The following is a 22,671-nucleotide window of genomic DNA, read 5'->3' as shown; positions in this document are numbered from 1 at the left end:
CAGCGCATCCCAGCGCACCCAGCGCACCCCAGCGCACCCAGCGCACCCAGCGCACCCAGCACACCCCAGCGCATCCCAGCGCACCCCAGCGCACCCAGCGCACCCAGCGCACCCAGCACACCCCAGCGCATCCCAGCGCACCCAGCGCACCCCAGCGCACCCCAGCGCACCCCAGCGCACCCCAGCCCCCCGCGGCCCGGCGGGCGGGGGCCCTGACGTCACCGGGAGGGCGGGGCCCGCGCTTGCGCCGCTGCCGCTCGGCTCCGCCGCGGCCGGAAGTGACGCGCGGGCGCGAAGCGGAAGCGGCGGCGCAGGCTCGGGCGGGTCCCCGGTGCGCGCAGCGGGCTCGGCTCCCTCCGGCCTCGGCTCCCTGAGAGCCCTCCCCTCCCCGGCACCGACATGATCCTGCTCGAGGTCAACAACCGCATCATCGAGGAGACCCTCACGCTCAAGTTCGAGGGCGCGGCCGCGGGGTAGGGACGCCGGGGGTGGGGATCGGGCTGGGCCTGACCGGGGCGGGAACGGAAAGGGGAACAGACACGGAGGTGGCGGGGCCGTGGACTAAGGGAGGGGCGGGGGCCTCCGGCTGACAGGGACCGTCGGTTGGCAGGGCGGTGCCAGGCGCCCAAGCCCTGTGGATGATGGGGTGGGTGGCGCCGGTGTATAGAGTGGAGGCCTGGGAGAGGACGAACTGCAGCGGTACGAGAGGGAGTCCTGAGGCAGGACGAGGGCCGAGAAACTGGAGAGGTTGGGCTGAAGGGCAGGATGGGCGCCAGGCGGTGGAGGTGCTGAGCTGGGGAATGATGGGGCTGGACTGGGAGGGGTGGTGACAAGGCAGGATAGGGCCTGGAGAATGCTGGGGGAGTGGCATTGAGGTAGGATAGGGAAGGAGAGCAGAGCTGGAGCAGAATGGGAGCATGCGAGTCCGGAGTGCTGTAGGGAAGGCTGATGCTGGAGGTTTGGGTAGGGGTAACTGAGTTTGGACAGTGCTCATAGCCTGGGGCAGAGTGAAAGTCAGGGGCAGAATGAAGTCCTGGGGCGTGAGGGAGCAAAGCAGGCCAAGCAGAATTGGAGGGTGGAGTGGAGCTTGATGAGGTGGTTAGTTCTAGGGCAGTGTGGAGATCTAGGAGAGGAGGAGGGAAGGTGTTAGCGTTTGCAGTGTGGAGGCAAGCTGGGGATGGAGATGGGACTAGGGGTGCTCAGCTGGAGGAGAGGAGCAAGTCAAGTAGTAAGTTCGAGTTGAGGAGTGTAGCACAGGGAGCTGGATTTGCAAGGATGTTTGCTTTGGTTAAAGAAACCTTCGTTAGAATGGACCCAGCATGGTGCCAGCAGTGGCATAGAATGGGGCTGGGGGCAGCCAAGGAACAGGAAGCCTCTGTGTGCACTTGTAGCCTCAGCGTTTTCCTCTGGGGTCATGGAGGAGATTCCAGCCTGCCCAGCTTGCTCTCCCTGACAGGGGGGAAGCAGGAAGCAGGAGGGATGCCGACCTGTGGCTCTGCTGCCGCCTCTAGTGGGTGTCTTGACCACAGTGGGTAGGTTCGGGCAGGGCCTTGTTTGCACCTGCATCTCTGGCTGGGACAGTTCAGTGCCTGGGGAGCCAGTGACTGTTTTGCTACCCGTGTTGTGCTAGGGCTGTGAAGGTGCTTGGCCAAACACAGCTTGTCTTGGAAGAGAATCCTTCTTAGAAACGTCTTTACTTGCAACCGAGCTACTCATGGGCTCACTGCACATCTGCTGGCATCAATAACCATGCACCTTTGTACAGAGACAGAGCCTTGAGTGTTGTCTCTGGGGTGGAGTCTGCAAGAGCACAGCCTAGGCTGCTCCGGAGGGGGACTCCCCAGGCAGGTGCTTTGTTCTGTGCCTTTTCCTCTTAGCGGCTTGTGAAGCTCTCAACTTTGACAGAGGCCATTTCCTCTGCTTTCCTCTCTTGGCTGACTTGTTGCTTGGGTTGAGATGGTTTTTTTTTAATAAATAATAATGCAAATAATAACCTCACAGGCTGCACTACCTTGCAGGGTAACAAAGCTGCTCACAGACTTTTTGTTTTTCTCGGGCCTGATTGCTTAGTACAGCAAGTTTGCTCCAGGCAGAGAGAGTTCTCCAGTGACTGCTGTGGTGTTGCAGCAGCATACTTTAGAATGTGTTACATGTACCAAGGTTAATAGTGTTTGTCAGAAACATGCTCATTCATCACGAGGTGAATGTGCCTGTGTCCCCTCTTTGGTGTAAATGTGGAGACAGCAGTCTGCAGGTTTAAAGGCACCTTCAAACACCAACTCTGCTTGACCACAGCTGGCCACACAAGGCCCCTGAAGTGTCTCTTTTGCTCTTCAGCAGAGCCTCACTTTTGCATCAGCACGCTTGCATGGTGTACCAGTTGTTCTGGATCTATTCGTAGTGCAGCTGATGGTGCTCTGCTTCTACCTCTTATCCGCAGGGCGTTCACCTGTTTAGATGTTGTTTCTAGATAAGTTTTGTGCCTTGAGGGTGTTGCTGGAGGAGAGGAAGTTAACTTACTTCTGCATTTTCTGCTGCGCTTGTGCTGAGGCTCTCCTGCCCAGGCAAGCACAGGGTGGAGACAAAGGTCTGAGATGTGCAAGGAAGTGCAATTTTTTCTTTCGTGTTTTCAAGTCTTTTAGGGAATGGTGCAGTGTTTACTCACATGGGATTTCCTTTTCCTCCAGCCACAGTTCTGGGGTCATTCCCGTGACACTGAGCCTAGAAACAGGAGGGGATTTCATGCATTTCACTATTTTGTGGTGGTTTTCCCAGTGTGTGTCTCAGGGCTGGGCACAGGACAGTCAGGTCAGGACCAGGCCTTGAAGGATTCAGTGACTGTGAGGAGCGAGCCTGGACACTGGAGCTGAGTTGGAGTTGCATTACTTGCTCTAAACCAGGAGTGGGGCAGATGCAGTGCACAGATCTTTCTGCAGTGGTTGTCTCAAAGCCAGGTGTGCCTGGTGGTTTCAGTGCCAGCCTGGGAGTCAGACAGGTTGGGGTTTATTTCCACATCCCACGCCAAAGATTTGTTCTATGGTGTGGGCTGTGTCCCTCTCTTCTGCTTCCCATGGCCATGCTGTGGTAATGATTCAGCAGACTCCTTGCCAAGCTTTCCTGGACCATGAGGTGAGAGATGCTTTATATTTCACTGTATTGTGTAGATGGAGGTCACATTTAGACATTGGCACTAATAACTGTTCTTAATGTTACTGTCATATGTTGAAGTCTTTATCAGCTGTCTCTGGAGTTCCTAGCATGGACGGTGCTGTGGCAGGTGTGCAGCACAGGAGGCAGAACCTAAACTGTCTAAGAGCCCTCCCTTGACACAGTCTTTGGTGCTTGGCAGCATCTAACTTTAATTAGGGTAATTCCAAATTCTGTGTTTTTGTGGGCAAAACCTGTTAAAATCTCACCACCCTGGAGAGCCGCCAGGGAACTGTGACATTTGTATTTAGATCAAGGTGGTTGCCTGGAGAAGAGGAGGCTCATTGCTGTCTACCTGAAGGGAGGCTGTAGCCAGGTGGGGTTGGGCTCTTCTCCCAGGCACCCAGCAACAGAACAAGGGGACACAGCCTCAAGCTGTGGCAGGGGAGGTCTAGGCTGGATGTTAGGAGGAAGTTGTTGGCAGAGAGAGTGATTGGCATTGGAATGGGCTGCCCAGGGAGGTGGTGGAGTCACTGTCCCTGCAGGTATTGAAGCCAAGCCTGGCTGGGGCACTTAGTGCCATGGTCTATTTGACTGGATAGGTCTGGGTGCTAGATTTGGCTGGATGAGCTTAGAGGTCTCTTCCAACCTGCTTGGTTCCATGATTCCATGACAGGTAATGGCCTTCAATGCATCTGGTTTTAATTTTTATTTATTTAATATTGCCATTTCTCATTTTAAATCAAACACAGTTTTACATAAAGCCCTAAAGCTACCAGAATACGTTGAAATAATTCAACATTAAGAACTGGCTGCTGTAACCTTCCAGCATCAAAATACTGCAGTGGAGCAATACCTGATCTGGAAAAAAGTGTGTTGAAAAGAGGCAGCTTGTGAGCTTTTGTATGTGTAAATGGTCCATTGGCTTTTGACTTACTCATTTAGATTTGGAAGTTGCCTAGAAGCTGTAGTCACATTTGGGGTTTCCTATTTCTGATAGAAACAGGATGTGAGTGCAGTGAGCTCTACCAGCTGGAAGATTTTGTTCCTTCTCATTGCTTCCCTTTGCTAACCACATAGACAGAAGAAAAAACAACAGTTTTAAGTGTGAGGCATTTTGACTATTGTCTCTGTGTCTGGAGAATATCCATTCAGCATGTTTAACACACAGTGAGGAACTGCCTCCCAAAATAGACCTGCTGCCCAGTTTGGTCCTGCTTTGGTTTAACTGACACCCATGAACGTGCCAGAGGGCTTTGTTTCTGGGGTTTGGCTTTCCAGCCATACATAGCTTAATTGCTGGTAAATTAACCATCTCTCTCAAACTGTTGCTTAGTGTTTACCCACTGAGCAAAATAAGAGCAATTGGCACAGCTGGGGAACAGTGTGCCTCTTCCTTTGGCTGGGGTCACAGGGAAGAGAACCTGAAGTCATTGGTGTCTGCAGGGCTTTGTGTCTGTTAGCTGCATAGGAAATTATCTGAAGCTTGAACATCTCTGATGTGGAGCAGCAGCATCTCCTGTGAGCTGCTTGGAGAACAGGGCTGAAGCTGCACCCATGTGCTCTGTGGTGTTTCCCGTCTGCGGTTGCTGTGGTGCTTGTCGACTGCCGAGCTGAGACTTTCAGACAGGGAGACTGGCCCCTGGATGAAACTTCCTGTTCATGGTGGGATGTGCAGAGTGAGTTCATTGTGAAGAGCACAGGGAATGTATGATTTCATAGAATCACAGAATGGTTTAGGTTGGAAGAGACCTCAGGGATCATCCAGTTCCAACCCCCTGTCATAGGCAGGGACACCTCCCACTAGAACAGGTTACTCAAGGCTTCATCCAACCTGGCCTTGAACACCTGCAGGGAGGGAGCAGCCACAACCTCCCTGGGTCACCTGTGCCAGTGTCTCACCACCCTCACTGCAAAGAACTCCTTCCTAACATCTAGTCTAAATCTCCCCTCTTACAGTTTAAACTAATTACCCCTTGTCCTGTCATTCCCAGACCTTGTCAGTAGTCCCTCCCCAGCCTTCCTGTAGCCCCTTTCAGATACTGGAAGACCACTCCAAGGTCTCTCCTCAAAGCCTTCTCCTCTCCAGGCTGCAGAGCCCCAGCTCTCTGAACTTGCCCTCATAGAAGAGCTGCTGCAGCTCTCTCAGCATCTTGGTGGCCTCCTCTGGACTGGCTCAAACAGTTTCATTTCCTACTTGTGTTGAGGGCTCCAGAACTGCACTCAGGACTGCAGGTGGGGTCTGAGGAGAGCAGAGCCAAGGGGCAGAATCCCCTCCCTTGCCCTGCTGCCCACACTGCTCTTGCTGCAGCCCAGCACAAGGTTGCTGTCTGGGCTGCACTCACACTGCAGGCTCATGTTGAGCTTTTCCTCACCCTAGACTCCCAGGGCCTTCTCCTCAGGATTGCTCTCAGTCCTTCCCCACCCAGTCTGGAGTTGTGCTTGGGATTGTGCCCACCCAGGTGCAGGACCTTATACTTGGCCTTGTTGAATGTGATGAGTTTGGCCTGGGCACAGCTCTGCAGCCTGTCCAGGTCCCTCTGGACAGATCCCTGCCCTCTAGCAAGTTAGCTGTGCCACACAGCTTGGTGCTATCTACAGACTTGCTGAGGGTGCACTGATTGCTCTGTCCATACCACTGACAAAGATGTCACACAGCACTGGTGCCAGCACTGACTCCTGAGGGAGCCACTTGGCACTGTTCTCCAGGTGGACATTGTGCCATGGATCACCACTCTCTGCATGCCACCATCCAGACAATTCCTTATCCAGCAGTGCTCCACCCTTCCAGTCTGTGTGTTTCCAGTTTGGTGACCAGGGTGTCATGTGGGACAGAGCCAAATGCCTTACTCAGGTCCAGGTAGATGATGTCAGTTGCCCTTCCCTTGTCCACTGTTGTTGTGACTTCATCATAAAAAGCCACTACATTTGTCAGGCATGTTCTGCCCTTGGTGCAGCCATTGCTGGTTACCAACAATCACCTCTGCCTTGTTTTCCATTTGCCTTAGCAGAGCCTTCAGAAGGATCTGCTCCATGATCTTGCCAGGCACAGAGGTGAGACTGCTCTGTGCTTCCCAGGGTCATCCTTTTTTCCCCTCTTGAAGTTGGGCATTATGTTTGCCTTTTTCCAGCCAGCAGCAGCCAGGACCTTTCAAATATGATGGATTGGAGGCTGTTTGGCATGCTGGGATGGTAGCAGAGTCTTGAGTTCTGCATGGCACCACCCAGAAACTCCCAGCGGGAGTGGCTGTAGCAGTCCATGGCTCTGGTGCTTTAGGAGAACTCAGCAGCCCCACCAAAAAGAGAGGTGCTCCTCTGCCACCCCACCCTTCTTGCTGACACAAGCATTTTTGTGGCTTCAGGGGAAACAGGGTTGGGGAAGTGACCTAGGTTAAAATTAAACAAGCAAAACAGGGTATTTTTAGCCTAGTTTCTTTATCCCATTCATTGTGCAAAGGTTGCTCACCGTGGTGCAACTGAGGAACACGGATTGGATCTCCCTCCTTCTGAGCCTGGGCTGGAGCTTCACATCTCTCCCTGAACAGGAGTGCTTGTCTGGTGCCACTGCCCTTGGGTTCAGCACAGTATGGGTGGCACTAGTGGTAAACCTTGGCTGTCCAGGTTGACAGAATATGGCGTAGTTGTGGCAGCCCAGGAGCTACACTCAACAGCACATCTTGCTTCATCCATGAGGGAAGGTGCCTTGCATTAATGGTGGATCACAAACCACCTTGGTCTGGACCCAAGTAGTGCTCTGTTCTTGAGCAGCAGTGCAGGGAACAGCCCAGGTCTGCAAAGTGTTAGGCTTCTACAGGTTGTTTTGTCATTGGTTCGGCCTCAGGTTTTGTCTCACGTTCCCAAGAGAAACCAGCTTCATATTGTCCTCTGAAAATTGTTCTTGCTGCAGCCACCCATGCTTGACACCAGAGAAGAGTGACTATCAGTTGCCATAGTAAAGAAACCAAGCAAATGGTGTGCACAAAATGAGGCTTTTCCCCAGAGACCTGCCACAGCACTGGAGTACTCCAGCAAGGACCTCTGGGCTACCTGCCTGCAACTGGAACAGAGACATGCGGAGCAAAGACTTGACTGGAAGCAGACCTCCCCATACCTGTAAGCTGTGGAACCAGCCTGTGCTTTATCCACCGGCAATCCTAATGCCTTCCTGCCAGGTCCAGGGTGACACAAGAGCTCAGGCACAGAGAGGTCACCTAACTGAGAGGAAAGGTGACAACACCTAGGGGCTGTCTTATGCTGCTCGGCATCAGCCGCCTTAGGGAGCACTCCCGCTGGCGTCTGCGGTGGGTGTGCTGCCAGAGCTACAGCAGCTCTGCCATTTCATCCTCTCCCACAGCTTTTGTTAGCTGAGCAGGGCCCAGGAGTGAAGGAACTGTTCAGATAATTTTAGACATTGCTCATAAATTTTTTTTTTTGGGGTGACCTTTTTGTAGCAAGAGCCTGCAGTCTGTCACTGAATCTGGCTCGCTCTCTCCAAACTATGTGTCAACTCAAGTGATGCAAAGGCTCTGCTCAGAGATTTAACCTTTGAAATAACCCCTTCTTTTTTCACCCCCCTTCTCCTCTGGGGCAAGAGATTAGAATATCTGTATGCCTGCAGCTTTTAAAGTGATTGCCAGCCTCCTTTACTGGGTACAGGTCGTAATTGTTCTGTGGGAGATGCTTCAATACGGTTGTCAGCCAAGTTTGCATTTGGGTCTGTTTAATACAGATTATGAGGACTCTGTGTAATTGCAGGCTTTATTTTTCTGTTCTTGAATTTGTTGTAACAAATGGCACCCTGGCCTGGCTCAGGAGCAGTGTGGGCAGCAGGACAAGGGAGATTATTCTGCCCCTGTGCTCAGCACTGCTCAGGCCACACCTTGAGTGCCGTGTCCAGTTCTGGGCTCCACAATTCAAGAGAGATGTTGAGGTGCTGGAAGGTGTTGAGAGAAGGGCAGCAAGGCTGGTGAGGGGCCTGGAGCAGAGCCCTGTGAGGAGAGGCTGAGGGAGCTGGGGGTGTGCAGCCTGCAGCAGAGGAGGCTCAGGGCAGAGCTCATTGCTGTCTGCAGCTCCCTGAAGGGAGGCTGTTACCAGGTGGGGTTGGGCTCTGCTGCCAAGCAGCCAGCAACAGAACAAGGGGACATGGCCTCAAGTTGTGCCAGAGGAGGTCTGGTCTGGATGTTAGGAAGAAGTTGTTGTCAGAGAGAGTGATTGGCATTGGAATGGGCTGCCCAGGGAGGTGGTGGAGTCACTGTCTCTGCAGGTATTGAAGCAAAGACTGGGTAAGGTACTTAGTGCCATGGTCTATTTGACTGGATAGGTCTGGGTTTTAGATTTGACTGGCCGAGCTTGGAGGTCTCTTCCAACCTGATTGATTCCATGATTCTATATGGCTAAGAGTCTCTGTGGCCTGAGGATGCAGTGGGGAAGTTTGGAAGTTGTCCAAGTCAAAACTGAGGAAATGCTGTCCAAAAAAAAGATTTGCTGTTGCTCCTAAGTGGTCGCTGGCAGCTCTCCATGGCTGCTGTAGCTCTTTGTGCATGTTCTGCTGAGGTGAAAAATACAGTTTGGAGCTGGGTCTGTGTTTGAGAGAAGGAGCATAGGAGCTACTTGGAGATGAGGAGGAATGCAGGCAAGAAGACATAAAACCTTTCAGGGCCTTTTATTGCAGAGGTCTGGTGGGGTTTGGTGTGGATTTGACTTCAAACCTGGTTAAGTGTTCCCAGAAACTGGACTGCTGATGCTGCTTGGAACAGCTGCCATTTTAACATCTGAGTTCAGGTGGAGTTTTGCAGAAAGGTCTGGTCTGGATTTGGTGGTCAGTGCAGAGAGAAGCCATTTCAGTTAGTCCTAGTATGAGCTGGGTTTGTCATCCCTTTGATGCTGAGGGTAACAAACAGGGAAGGTTGCTGGAGGAGGCTATGGGTCAGGTAACATTGGTGGTAAGGAGCATGCAGAGTTCCCAGGAGCTCTCTGTCTCAGGAGCAGATGTACCATCTGAAATCCTCTGAGCATAGCCAGGCTTAGTCTGCTGCTCAGAGACTTTGAATTGGGGTGGAAGTGAACCCCAAGCCACCTCCCAGCTGCCCAGAGCTCCACTTCAAAGTGAAGCACCGAAGGAGTGCCTGGGTTTTGCGGTCACTGTGTGCCGAGGTGCTGAACTAGCTCTTCCCACCACGGCTGTGGATGGGTCTCGCCACGGAGGCAGGACTCCGGTGCACACTAGAGCAGGCTGAGCTCTCCGGGCTCACAGCAGTAACCTGGTGGCAACTGGTAGGCAGCCCCCATCTGAGGCCTGCTGCGCATCCCCTGCCCGCACCAGCGCTTGGCACATCCCCACTGCTACTGCTGTTGGCAGAGGATGAGGCTGGTGGAAGGTCGAGGGCAAGTAATGACGTTTGTGAGGCTGGAGGTGAGAGCTCCTCTGCTTTCTGCCTGGGACCTTCTCGATGAAGGAGCAAGAGAGGACTGTTCCCTCGTGTTGAGTATTCTAAGTAGCCAGCATAGCGGCAGTGAGGTAAGACAGAGAAACAAAAAGTACTGAAAACTTGATGGTTGTAAGGCTGCTGAGCTGGGAAGGAGTTAGAGAGCTGACTTTGCTCCCAGTCATATCTCTGATACCCTTCTCTGTCCCCTGTGCCGGCCCAGGTCTGTGCTCCGTAGGCGTGTGCTGGCCGAGGCAGGAAGCCCACCCTGCGGTGGATGGCAGGCTGCTCTGTATGCAGCTTACACGAGCACTCGCTGCACTGAGGCTGTGCTGGGAGGCAGCTGAATGTTCAGCGCCCCAAGTTCTGCCTAGTCACCTGCTTGTCTCTTAAGCATCTGCTCTCCTCACCATCCCCAGGTACAAGAGCCGAGCCGCGTGGGAAATCAGCCTTCACACAAACCACTGCTCTAAAAGCTTGTGCCTGGGTGGTGAGGGGTTCAAAACCGGGGCCGTGCCGGCCCTACGCTTTTGTGTGCAGAACAAAGGCTCTTGTGCAGAGCCATTAGCTGACTTCTGGTACGTGGCCTTGCATGGAGTGCAGCCTTACTGCAGTCACCTGAGGTACTGGGTAGGCAAGCAGGGAATCGCCTTTCCTCAGCAAACCGCTTCAGTGCTTGCTTGCTTGCCTGCTGGCTGTCGTTTGCTTCCCTGCATTACTCCTGCTCGGAGGGAGATGCTGTGTTTGGAGGCTGAGCTGGGAGCTGGGGCTCCTGGAGGCATCGGCTGCGTGTGTGTGGGGAGTGGGATGGAACAGCGTAACTGTGAGAAGACAGAAGCAGGGTTTAATGTTCCTAGCTCTCGTGTGCCTGGCTCTGCTATCTTTAAAGCTTCCTACATAGGTTTCTTTTTTTATAAAAGCATTATACTGCATCCAAGCTGATTGCCAAGTCTGAGTGTGCTGCTCTAAAAGAGGAGCACATCTGCACCAACCGGCTGAGGGGGATTGCTGCCGTTCTTTTCTGTGTACGCTCTGAATAGTCCTCAGTAAGCAGAAGTGGCTTGCATGGGGCTTGGGTAGTTGCTCCTCTTTCCAGGAGCCTGAGTTGAATACGCAGCCAGGGATGCCCTGTGAGCCTCCATCTCTGGCCCTGCTGGGAGGCAAAGATGAGAGCAAGAGAAGGTGGCAGGTAGCTGACACAGCTCTCAGTCTGAAGGTCCTGCTTGAGTGCACTGGCACTGCTGCTTTTAAGTGTGTGGATTTTATGTTCAGCAGGAGGCTCTCCATCCTCCTCACAAAAAGAGCTGTTGTATTTCACAGCTAATAACTTTCAAGAAGCAGCAACATCATTTCCACTCAGGATTTCTGGATGGGGGCAAATAACTCTCTTCCCGCTGGAGCACAATGTTGTTGACCCAGTGCATGGTCTGGGATCGATGCCTTTGTCTCCCTGCATTGCCCATCTTGAGTTTTACCACATCATGCAAGCCAGGAGTGAGGCTGTTCCCTATGGTCATGGTGCTTGTTAACACAAGCTCTTTAGTGACAAGTAGCTTCCTTGGACATTTCTAATTGGAAATCTGTGATCTTAAATGTGTTAATAAGCTACAAATAATGACGATCTCTGTCAGCTCCAAGAGCTATTTTTATCATCTGGGGTAAAACTGGAATGGGAAGAGGTTTAAAGATCTCTTGTGGAAGGCTGTCTGCAAGTTGAACAGCAGGAGATTGGAGGCGTTTCAGGTAGAGCTGCTTGTGAGAAATAAGGCATTGGAAATGAATCCTCTTTCCTGCAGAGCTTTGGGCTCCCATTTATTTAACTGTCTGTTTGTTTGTTTTTCAGAAATAAACCAGAGGCAGTAGAAGTAACATTTGCAGGTAAGCTCCACACCTGCTAAAAACGGGCTGGTTGAAGTAGTCTGCCTGTGTGTGTGCCTGGTGTGCCCAGATTCAGCTGGTGTCACTAGGTGGCAGGGAGAGTCACACGGGCAGATGGTGTGGGTGCTCTGCAGCGTCCCTCGAGCTGTTTTCTCTGTCGATCCACCTTCCCTGGGACTTCACCTGCAGCACTGAGATCGGTGGTGGCAGTGCTTTGTTTGGACCATCTGTGCTACATAGCTCTTTTACCTTTCCTGTTCTCCAGTCCTGTTGTCAGTGCTACTTGTTATTAGGTCTTTAGCACCATCTGCTCTGGGTTGTTAGAAAGCTGGCTCAGGGTGACAGGCAAAATGAATTAATTGCCTGAAGTTTGCTCTCCAGGGTGAGAAGTGCCTGGGAAGTTCAAGTGTTCATTCAGCAACTGATTTTTTTTTGCTTCTGTTATTAAGAATCTGTGTAAGCTGAAGCGCTACACAGGGAAGTGGAGCTTGCTGGAGGGTTGCCTTTCCCTGCCCCTTCTGCAGTGAAGTGGAAGCTGTCTCAGCAGACAGTGTCTCAGCTGTCTTTGATGGCAGAGAAGTTTTCTCCTGAGGGCCACAGCTCTGGCCCAGTAGGCACATCAGTCACTTTCTGTGCTGGCAATCCAGAAGGCTGGTGTCTCTGTGTGTTTGTGTCCTCGTGTGATGAACACCGATTGCCCAGGGGTGCTAAATGGTGCTAGACTAAAACTTTGTGATGGACAGGTGTCAGAACTGATCCTGCCCTTTAAATGTTAACAGGTCTCCCCATGTGACATTGCCACTTTCCTTAGTTGCACATTCTCTCTCGTAGTGTATGTGTGAGGGCTGGAGCAGGGGGGAACAGTGTTGCTTTATGCAGTTCCTAGAATATGCAGGAAATAGGAACTGGTTCTTGTTTCCTTACATTTCTCTTGCTTCACAGACTTCGATGGAGTCCTTTACCATATCTCAAACCCCAATGGAGACAAGACAAAAGTGATGGTCAGTATTTCTCTGAAATTCTACAAGGAACTCCAGGAACACGGTGCTGATGAGGTGAGTGAGCATCTCTGGGCCTTGAGCCTACACATACTGTCTTAGCATGGGCAATGTCACTACAGGCTGGGGACAGAGTGGCTGGAGAGCAGCCAGGAAGAAAGGGACCTGAGGGTGCTAGTAGATAGTAGCTTAAGATGAGGCAGCAGTGCCCAGGTGGGCAGCAGAGCCAATGGCATCCTGGGCTGGCTCAGGAGCAGTGTGGGCAGCAGGACAAGGGAGGTTCTTCTGCCCCTGTGCTCAGCACTGCTCAGGCCACACCTTGAGTGCCGTGTCCAGTTCTGGGCTCCACAATTCAAGAGAGATGTTGAGGTGCTGGAAGGTGTTGAGAGAAGGGCAGCAAGGCTGGGGAGGGGCCTGGAGCAGAGCCCTGTGAGGAGAGGCTGAGGGAGCTGGGGGTGTGCAGCCTGCAGCAGAGGAGGCTCAGGGCAGAGCTCATTGCTGTCTGCAGCTGCCTGCAGGGAGGCTGTAGCCAGGTGGGGTTGGGCTCTGCTGCCAGGCACCCAGCAGCAGAACAAGGGGACAGTCTCAAGCTGTGCCAGGGGAGGTCTGGTCTGGATGTTAGGAGGAAGTTGTTGGCAGAGAGAGTGATTGGCATTGGAATGGGCTGCCCAGGGAGGTGGTGGAGTCACTGTGCCTGGAGGTGTTGAAGCCAAGGCTGGCTGGGGCACTTAGTGCCATGGTCTGGTTGACTGGGCAGGGCTGGGTGCTAGGTTGGGCTGGCTGAGCTTGGAGCTCTCTTCCAACCTGCCTGATTCTATGATTCTATGGATCTAACATCTAACTCTGCATCTTTGCTGAGGTTCTCAGTGCTGGTCAGGGGAGCAGTCCTGTGCCAGCCAGGAGTCCCACTTTGCTAGAAGGCAAGAGCAAAGTGTGTTCACACTCACTTTTGAATAAGAAATCACTTTATGTGACCTTACAGCCTGAAAGCCAGAAGGCACCACTCATTTAGAAAGTCCAAGTGAGTGTGACCATATAGAAGTAGCTTCCCTGACTGATGTGCTGAGCCCATGAACAAAGGGACAAAATCCAGAGTCCCATGGCACTGCTCTTCTGCCTCTAACCACACTTGAGAGTGAGTGATGGGCTCCTGCTGTATGTGCAGCCCTTGATCTTCATGCTGGTTCACTGCTGCTGTGTGAAGTAGCAGCTTTGGTTTCTGTTGAATGGGCTGGGGCTGTGGAGGGCCATTTATGGTAGAAAGAAGGAGCCTCTCTGAGCTGTGGTTGGGTGGTGAGGCAGGAAGTGTGACTCAGTTCCTGAGTCAGTTTTCAAATCTCAACATGGCAGCAAACAGGGTTCACCCAAGGCTCTGCAGCAGGATTTTTGCCTCTGTGTGTCTGTCCTTGGGGGAAGACAAGGAAACTGCTCCATGAGCTTACCGTGAGTCTGGCAAAAGACAGGTGATTTGAATCCAGGGTGAGTTCCTGCAAGCTGCAGTCAGAATAAAGCTGCAAATATGGCTGGGTGTCCTGCTTCCATGGTTCCTGTAGGCAGAGCTTTCTAGGAGCAGCACTGCCTGCTGCTGAAGGTACTGCTGCTGGTAAATGAGGGCCAAGCAGCCCAAATGGTGAAGCCCTTTCTTCACATTTAGCAAGGACTGGTATAGGAACCAGCGTGGGTGAGTGGCTGACACCACTGTGCACCAGCTGCCCCCACAGTGGTGGCAGAAGGCAGCTTCCCAGGGTGTTAGAGGAAAATGGGATCTCTGCAGGCCTGCCTTGAGAGTGCTGACTAAACAGAAGTAACATCTCACATCACCATTTAGCAAACTGTTGCTTTTTGTGCTTCCCTGGAGGTGATGGAGCCCACTGTGAGGAGTGCAGAGTGGGGTTCTTGCTGAGGCAGAGCCTCTCCCTGGGCCACTGCAGGCAGGCAGGCTTTCTCCAGAGAGGTTTCACCATGCAGAAAGCCCCCGCATCCTCTCTGCATGACAGTGGGTGTCATCCCGGGAGGGCCAGTTCTGCCACCACGTTGTTGTGTTCCCCTCTGTAAAACACCTCCTGTTCCCAGCCCCCTCGTTGACACAGAGCTGTTTGAAAATTGCCATTGATGTACAATTCAGCAGTGGTTATGTTTCAAGAAAGACTTTGGCTGTGCTGTAGGCGGCTTTGCTTCTGGGAAGCATCCAAACTACCTGGCAGTCTCCCCTCCAACCCCATCTGTCCTGTGCCATAGGCTGAGACAGGGCAAGCAGTTGCCCAGCCACACTGTGCCTGACCCCTGCTCTGAACTGGCCTTCCTGCAGGGAGGAGGGACAGGGCACACTTTGCATCTGCCTTTGGATGGGGAAAGGGTTGTACTCTCAGATCTGTTGCTGACAGTGCCTCTTTGGAACCATGGGGTGTGTGGAAGGGGTTTTCTTCCCCATGCAAGTTGAAAACTAGCAAGAACTTTAAGAAGTTCCAGTTCTGAGTCCTGTCTTGCTGCATGTCCCCTGTCAGTGTAGTTCAGGGAGCTCTAACTCTTCGCTTAAGACCATGGGAGTCAGATGCTCTAATGACCTCTTTGAAGGGAGACCAGAGGTAGCCTGGGCTGTACAGGAGGAAGCAACTCTGACAGGCTGTGCTCTCAATGTTTGGTTTCTTTCCTAGGTCTTGAAGAAAGTCTATGGAAACTACTTGGTAAATCCTGAATCAGGTAATGCTGCAATAACATTGACTCTGTACCTGTGAATGCAGCTCCAAAGTCGTTTAGATCACCTCAGAAATGGCCAGATGAAGGCTTGCTGAGCCTTCGAGAGCCCCATATCTGGGGCTTTCTGTATGTTGATGTACCTGAGCCACTGTACAAAGGTGGCTCGGGTACCTTAGGGCTGAAATAACTTAGCTTGATGCAGCCATCCTCCAGGAGGCTTCTGTTCCTTGTGGCTGGGGTCTTTGTTCTTCTCTAAGATGCTTTGTGAAACACAGGAACACCATGGTTACCTGTGACAGCATCTCTTCCTACTCACTGCCAAAACTTGGGGGCAGCTCAGGCAGCATGTGCGACTGGGAGCATGGGAAGGAGCCCCAGGAACGTTGCCATGGGCACACCCAGAGTTCAGGCATGGCTTCTGGCAGCACTTAGAGCGGGAAGCACTCGCCCTCGGGCTGCTGGGAGGGCTTAAGCAAAGGTAGTGGGGCTGTAGGTGTCTCTTTCTAGAAGTTGACTCTGTCTTCATTAGGGCCCTGCATAACTTATTGAGGTTTGTGTCTACCTCTCCCCAGGTTACAATGTCTCCTTGCTCTATGACCTGGAAAACCTCCCTGCAGACAAGGATGCCATCGTGCACCAAGCTGGCATGTTGAAGCGCAACTGCTTCGCCTCGGTCTTTGAGAAGTATTTCAAATTCCAGGAAGAGGGCAAAGAGGGGGAAAAAAGAGCTGTCATCCACTACAGGGATGATGAGACAATGTAAGTGCTCAAACCAAGCAGGGGAGTCAGTGTGTAACACACTCTCTGCTCCTGCTCACAGCTCTAGGCTATGGTGGGAAGTCAGGAAATCCTGCTGCCCAGTACTTGGCACAGGAACTAATAAGGGCCTGTCCTCTGCTGTCAGAAGTACCAGCGAGGGTATTGCTCATCCCTCGGGCTGCAGAGATGTTACACAAGAGTCTCTGTTAGTGGCAGCACTTGTGGCTGCATGCAGGAGGAACTGGCCACTCCCAGCAGAAATGTTTTGCTCTCTCTGACTGTCTGGAGGGAGGAGAACCGTTCAGCAGCCAGGCCTGTGAGTGGCTGTTGAATCTACTTGACCTTGCCACGTGGTTGCTTCCTCATCCACTTGTACCTCTCAGCCTGTGTTGACAGCTGGGCTCTCCTCTCTCGCCGCCCGCAGGTACGTGGAGGCGAAGAAGGACCGTGTGACGGTTGTGTTCAGCACGGTGTTTAAAGACGATGACGACGTGGTGATCGGGAAGGTGTTCATGCAGGTAGGGAGGCTGAGCTATCCAGTCAGCTGCCTTCTTGCTTCAGGCAGTGTTGCCAAACAGGCAGACGTTGGGCTGAGGGGAGCTTCCGAGGCACAGGCGCTGAGCTGTCTCATCCAGGCTCCTGCCTTGGCATCTTTCGTTGGTGATCTTGCTCATGTGGTCAATCAAACACATGATGTGTTACAGATGAGAAACACTGTGGTGAATACTTCTACCTCGAGGCCCTGTAGTGCAGCTGCCTGAGGAGCTGAGCATGGTGGGGAGGCTGTAGAGGCAGAAGGGGTGAGGCAATATTGTGCCGTGCCCGGGATGCTGCCAAGGATTTGTCTGTACCACAAAGCTTGTTCCTGCTAATGCTCAAATGCTGCAGAGAGACTCTGCAGCTCTGTGTGGCTGCTCTCACATGCCTCAGTGGGCTCTCAAATTGGAGCTTTGCAGAGCTATGAATTTGCTTAGTCTGTGGGCTTGCCAAGTACTTCTGGACTTGACTACCATTTGCATGGCTGTTAGCTGAGAAGCCTTCCGAGGCCCACAGGAGGCACTCGTGTTAGGCACTACGTACAGCTTGTGGAGACTGAGACATTGGCCTGCAGCTGAGAAGGCTCCCTGCATGCTGGTAACTGTTCATCCCTGTCACAGGCCCACCTAGCTCCCACCTTGTGTCTGCTGAAGCACCTGGGGAGCCTCCTGAGCAAGCATGGCTGTGGAGTACAGCCCTGCAGGGTGTCCCAAGGCCAGAGGACCTTCACCCCATCTGCTCAGGCCATGCTGCTGACAGGCTTGTGAACAGCAAGCTACTGGCCTATTTTACTGGATACCAGTTTACCTGTCCTGGGGGTCACTGGAACAGAGTCTGGTGATACCAATCATAGCTTGTAGTTCTGCTCTCTGTTCTTTACCTGCAGGCAGGGCATCTGCTCTGGCTTTGAGCTTTTCCCTACCAGCATATCCTCAAGCCTGGAATTCAGCTTTTAAAACAGGAAGGTTGATGTGAGGTGAACAAACCCAGGTCTGTGAGGCTCCCAGGGAGGTGGCAGGGCTTCGAGGCAGTGGCTGTCCCAGAGTCTCAGTGTCCCAACTGCTTGGGTTTTACAACAGCAAGCCGTGCTCCTGCCCAGCCACAGGAATTTCCATTGAGTCACACTGGCTCCTTCCCTCGAGCTATTCCTCTTGCACAACAGCCCAGTCAGGCATGGTGGCTGCTCATCTGGGCTCTCATGGAGCAAATCTGACCATTAGCTAACCATTGAAGCTGTGTGAACCATTTCAGCCTCTGGCACAAGCAGGCCAAAATGCAGGCTAATCATTTCCTGAAGGAAACCTTGGTGAGCTACTTGGTTCTCTCAAACGAGCATGGATCCTCCTGCCCTTCCCAGGGTGAGCTGTGCTCAGCATGAAGGAGCAGCTGAGGGGGGCTGATGATGTGAGAGTGGAACTAGGGCTCAGTGAGGCATGGGGAAGGCTGCCCTACCTTGGGGCAGGAGAATGGCATCTAGACTCTCCCAGTCCCACACAGGGACAGGTCTGTAGTTGCTGAAGTGCTGACCCAGTTCATTTCCTGTGATGTGTGGGTTGTGCTGCTGTCAGAGGGGTTCCCTGGCAGAAGGGATCTCCCTGCCTGGTGATGTCCTTTCAAGGTGCAGAGAAGTCTTAGGAGTAGCAGGCTTTGTGCACAAGCTTCAAACCCCACGGATGCCTCTTAATGCCTAGGCAGAGTCTCTTGGTGGGAGATGCTTTCTCAAGCTAGGTGTAATCAGAGCCCCCTCTGAGAATTTCCTTTCCTCTGGGGTGATGAGCACTGCCCACACTCCCTGGAAGCATGGATAGTGTTTGCTCTCTGTCAGGAGCTACGCTGCCCCATGTGCTTGCTCAAGCCGAGGTGTCCTTCCCACAAAACACCCACAGCAGAAGGTGTGCTGCTGAAAGCTGCTCCAGATGAGCTGCTCTGGGGCTCTGTGTAACCTCGGGCAGCCATGTCTTTGGGTGTGGTTTTGCTGGGAAAAAGGATTGTTTTCCAGAGGTTTGGCCTAATTGACTCGGCCCCCGTCAGAGAAGGCTGGGAGTCCTGCTGAGTTGCTGTGTGAGAGTGGGGAACCCCATGTGCTTTCCCCTTGTGGTGTTGGCAGTATTCCACTGGGGTTCACCTTCACTTTGTCTTATTCAGGAGTTCAAGGAGGGTCGCCGGGCCAGTCACACAGCCCCACAGGTGCTCTTCAGCCACAGGGAGCCGCCCTTGGAGCTGAAAGACACAGACGCGGCCGTTGGTGACAACATTGGCTACATCACCTTTGGTAAGCAGGCAGCTGTGAGGCCTGAGGACGCCTGGGAAGAAGTGGTTCCTGCTGATGAATGTAAACCAAAAAGCAGTTTGCCTTCTCTCAGTGTTTCAGTGGGTCACTTAAGGCTGAAGGGGCTCTGGAGCTGCATTCTGTGTGCTCTGCCCCTTAAGGTGTGTCCCTTTCGGTATCAGGTCACCACAGCTCTGCTGTGGGCAAGGTGTGGAAGCAGACAGAGAGCCTTTCAGTGTCTGCCTGCAGACTAAGTTCAGCATTTGAGGGCAAGGGAAGCATTGCTGTAATACTCTGCAAGCTGGGGGTTTCTTGAGGGGCATTTCACGTGACTGTATTTGTAGCTTGTCCAGCTGCAGGCACCTGTGCAGAGCTCGATCAGCTGAGGCAATGGCAGGAGCAGGGTGGTGGGCTCTGCTTCTCCAGCTCTGCCTCTTTGCTCTGGCCCAAACACTTCCATCTCTGATGAACCACTTTCCCGTGCTTGCAGAGGTACTGGCCAGCAGCCACAGCTTCCTCCAGGGCAGCAGTGCTGAGGGCTGAGCTGAAGAGTCTAAGCCCTGCCTTGTTCAGAGGGAAGGGTCTCTTATAGAGCAGCAGGGAGCCACGGTTAGATGTGCCACTAAGGTGTCTCAGGCCAGCGTTCCTACAGCTCAGAGGCTTGAGGTTAGGGTAGCTTGCCCAGCTACAGGAGGGGCCATCTAATGGTAGCAGGCCTGGGACAGTGAGCAAGGCTTTGATCTTGTCAGACAAAATTTCCCCCTTATCTGACAGTCTCAAGTGAGATCATCACCCAGACTAAAAAGTCTCTCAGCCTTTGGATCTCGGACACTAAAGCGTAGTGCCAGCCTGTGGAAAGAACGAGCCACCAGGCCTCTGCAGTGGCCACATCTGGCTGTCATTGGACTGGGAAGATGCCAGGCAGGGATCCACAACTGTTTTCAAGATCCCAGGGCAGACTGGATCCTGAAATCAGCTGAGCAGCCTGACTGCCCCCCTTCCAGCTCTCTCCTGTTTGCTTCTCCCAAGAGTGAAGGACCATCATGCAGTTTCCTACAGTGTCACCACTGCTGGGCACTCGACCTCACCTGTGTCCTCCAGAGTGCACAGTTGTGTCTAGGCTGCTGCTGCAGATGTGGCAAAATGCTGCAGAGCCCAGCAGTTCAAATCACAGCTGCTGGGAGGCACTCACCACTTGTGTCACCTTCTTTCAGTGCTGTTCCCTCGTCACACCAACGCTGCTGCCAGAGACAACACCATAAACCTGATCCACACATTCCGGGACTACCTGCACTATCACATCAAGTGCTCGAAGGTACGGAGGGGACAGGGCTGGGAGACACAGAGTAGCTTTGGCCCATCTAGCTTGGGTGCTGCAGGAGAAGAGCATGGGGCAGCAGTGCCCCCTGACATTTCATTAGGGCCTGGCATTGCCCTTTCCAGGTGTGGCAAGAGCATCACCACCTTCTCCCTGCTCTCTGATGCAGGCAGTGACTTTTTGCTTCCCATCCTAGCAGTGAGGTTTGATCTTTTGTTTGTTTTTTTCCTTATGGATCTGGTTTCCTTTCTGGGAGGAGCCATCAGGGTCATTGTTCAGAGACCTGGCTCGGACAGGAGCTTAGGCAGCAGTTTCCACTGGTGCCTCCTGAGCCCCCTTCAGTGCCGCGCGGCTGCGCAGAGCCAGGCGTTTTCCCAGTACGGGGCAGGAAGATCCCAGGCTGCAGGCCTGTGTCCTGAAGGGAGACAGGATCCTGAGTGTCCCTGCTCTGTCCCACTGAACCGCAGGCCTACATCCACACGCGTATGCGGGCGAAAACCTCTGACTTCCTGAAGGTGCTGAACCGTGCCCGGCCCGACGCCGAGAAGAAGGAGATGAAAACAATCACGTGAGTAGCAGAGCAGAGCCAGCTCCTCTGCCAGCCACCAGCTGCTTCCTCCCAGCTCGGCATAGTCCAGCCTGAGGAGGACTGGCTTACTCTGGCTGTGATGTGCCCAGGGCCTGAAGTGCTGGCAAAGGTTCCATAGTGAAGTGCTTGTCTGGGTGCCTTGAAGCAAGAGAGGGGAGCAGGGTACGTTGGCCTCCCAGGACCACTGTGCTCCCTTCACTACACTCACCTTCTGTCCTGTGTGGCCTTTGTAGGACCCGGGTCTGTGGCGAGCCACATGCCACAGATCTTTTGCAAGACCTTCTTGCAGCCCTCGAGTATCTGAAAGAGCTGGGGAGGGACTTTGTTAGGCTCTCAGGGAGTGACAGGAGTGGGGGGAATGGAGCAAAGCTGGAGGTGGGGAGGAAGTTGTTGAGCAGGAGAGTGGTGAGAGGCTGGAATGGGTTGCCCAGGGAGGTGGCTGAGGCCCCATGGCTGGAGGTGTTTGAGGCCAGGCTGGCTGAGGCTGTGTGCAGCCTGCTCTAGGGTAGGGTGTCCCTGGGCATGGCAGGGGGGTTGGAAATGGCTGATCCTTGTGGTCCCTTTTCAACCCTGACTGATTCTAAGAGGCCTGTACATGGCTCTGCCATCTCTGCTGTTCTCCAACACACCTTGGTGTTTGTGGGGCTTTTCCCCTGCTGTCTTAAAGCTGCCTGGTCTGCCCTGGTGGCAACTCCAGCTCATGAACGACAGTGGTCACATCCTTCTCAGGAGTTTGTGGGTGCTGGGTCAGGTTCCTGCTGCTGCCTGGTGCATCTGCAGTTCCCTGGATCCCAGCTGCCCATGGCCAGCAGATGGCTTGGGCCAGGAGCCACTCCCAGGCCACCAGGCTGGCTGGTTTGCTCTGCCTTGTGAATAAAGCAACCCAGAGCCAAGTGGGTGGAAGAGAGCAGGCCTGTGAAAGTGTTTCCCTCAGGTCCTTTACCCTACACCGATTCTACAACCCCTTGGTGTCCTTCTCCTACATCTCCTTTGTATTCTGCTGGGGGGGGGGCACCAGGATTGTTTCCTCGGTAAAAGCCCCCCCCCCCCCCGCCCCCCAGCCCCAGGACGCAGTTGTGCAAGCTCTGAAGCGGCGCCTGCCTGCATGTGCCCCACCGAGAGCCGCGCCGGCGGCGGGAACCGGCCTGACCTCTTTCTGCATCCTTGCAGGGGGAAGACGTTCACAAGCCGCTAACGCCCGGCGCTGGGAGAACGCCGAGGAGGACAAAGGTCGGGGCACTGCTACCTGATAATCGTAGCCTTTCATGTCGCACCTCTGTGGGCTCATAAGGAATTCAAGCAATCGGGGGTCTGTTTGTACGACAGTAAATCTGCAGAAACGAGCTGTGCTTGCCAGGACTCCATCGTCCCAAGAAACAAAACCTTAACTCCACTTTGATTGACTTCATTTCTTTTTTTTTCCTTCTGTTTTTTTTTTTAATGTTTTTTGTTCTCTTTTCAAGCTGTTTTCGCTTTGCAATATGTTACCGGAAAGAAGTTGCAGTATTTCTTAGGAGAATAATGCAATATTAACTTGTTTTCTTCTGAGCATTTGAGTTCAAAACTCCTGTATCTTGAAGAAATACTGTTGGGGTTCATTAATAAAGGAGATCTTTCTATCTTAAGGGGCTGTGAGGCTTTGGCTTGACAATGCATGTGGCCTTGCTCTGGCAGTCGCAGGTGCAAAGGGGACACTTACTGTATCCTGGAGAAAATGAAATCTGGGGATCTGGGGCTTGGGGGCTGAAGTAGGGCTGGGGTGGGAAAGGCTGTGCCTAGGTCCAGGAGAGACTGCCCTGCTGTGGTAGGAAAACTCCTGGACTGCACAAAGCAGGTTTCTCCTACTCTCAACTTCCAATCTGCTCCTTTACCTGCTGCCCTGCTCCGCTCATTCCCCCGAAGACGGAGAGCCAAGATGGGGAATCTCTGCTTCTACCCAGACCAGCATAAAACTTATCTGTCATTGCTCCTCAAGCCAGGGTTGGAAGCTGGGGAGACCCTTGAGGAGGGGGGGAGCACAGCTTCTCAGGTCCTCTTCACCCCAAGAAGCAGAG

The 22,671-nt window shown here is 53.2% G+C and overlaps 1 protein-coding gene across 1 annotated transcript; it reads left to right on the top strand.

Moving 5' to 3' along the window:
• Positions 1-288: 288 nt before the first annotated feature.
• Positions 289-22,242, top strand: ARPC2 (actin related protein 2/3 complex subunit 2). The gene is made up of 10 exons (XM_064165411.1): positions 289-473; positions 11,416-11,450; positions 12,393-12,505; positions 15,103-15,148; positions 15,718-15,904; positions 16,329-16,422; positions 18,587-18,713; positions 19,925-20,025; positions 20,496-20,596; positions 21,788-22,242. The coding sequence occupies exons 1-10, from the start codon at positions 400-402 to the stop codon at positions 21,810-21,812; spliced, it is 903 nt and encodes a 300-aa protein (XP_064021481.1). The 5' UTR covers positions 289-399; the 3' UTR covers positions 21,813-22,242.
• Positions 22,243-22,671: the final 429 nt, after the last annotated feature.

The sequence above is a fragment of the Pogoniulus pusillus genome, chromosome 2 (assembly GCF_015220805.1).
Source record: "Pogoniulus pusillus isolate bPogPus1 chromosome 2, bPogPus1.pri, whole genome shotgun sequence".
NCBI lineage: Eukaryota > Metazoa > Chordata > Aves > Piciformes > Lybiidae > Pogoniulus > Pogoniulus pusillus.
The sequence above is the reverse complement of the archived record's forward strand: the minus strand, read 5'-3'. Positions and strand labels throughout refer to the sequence as shown.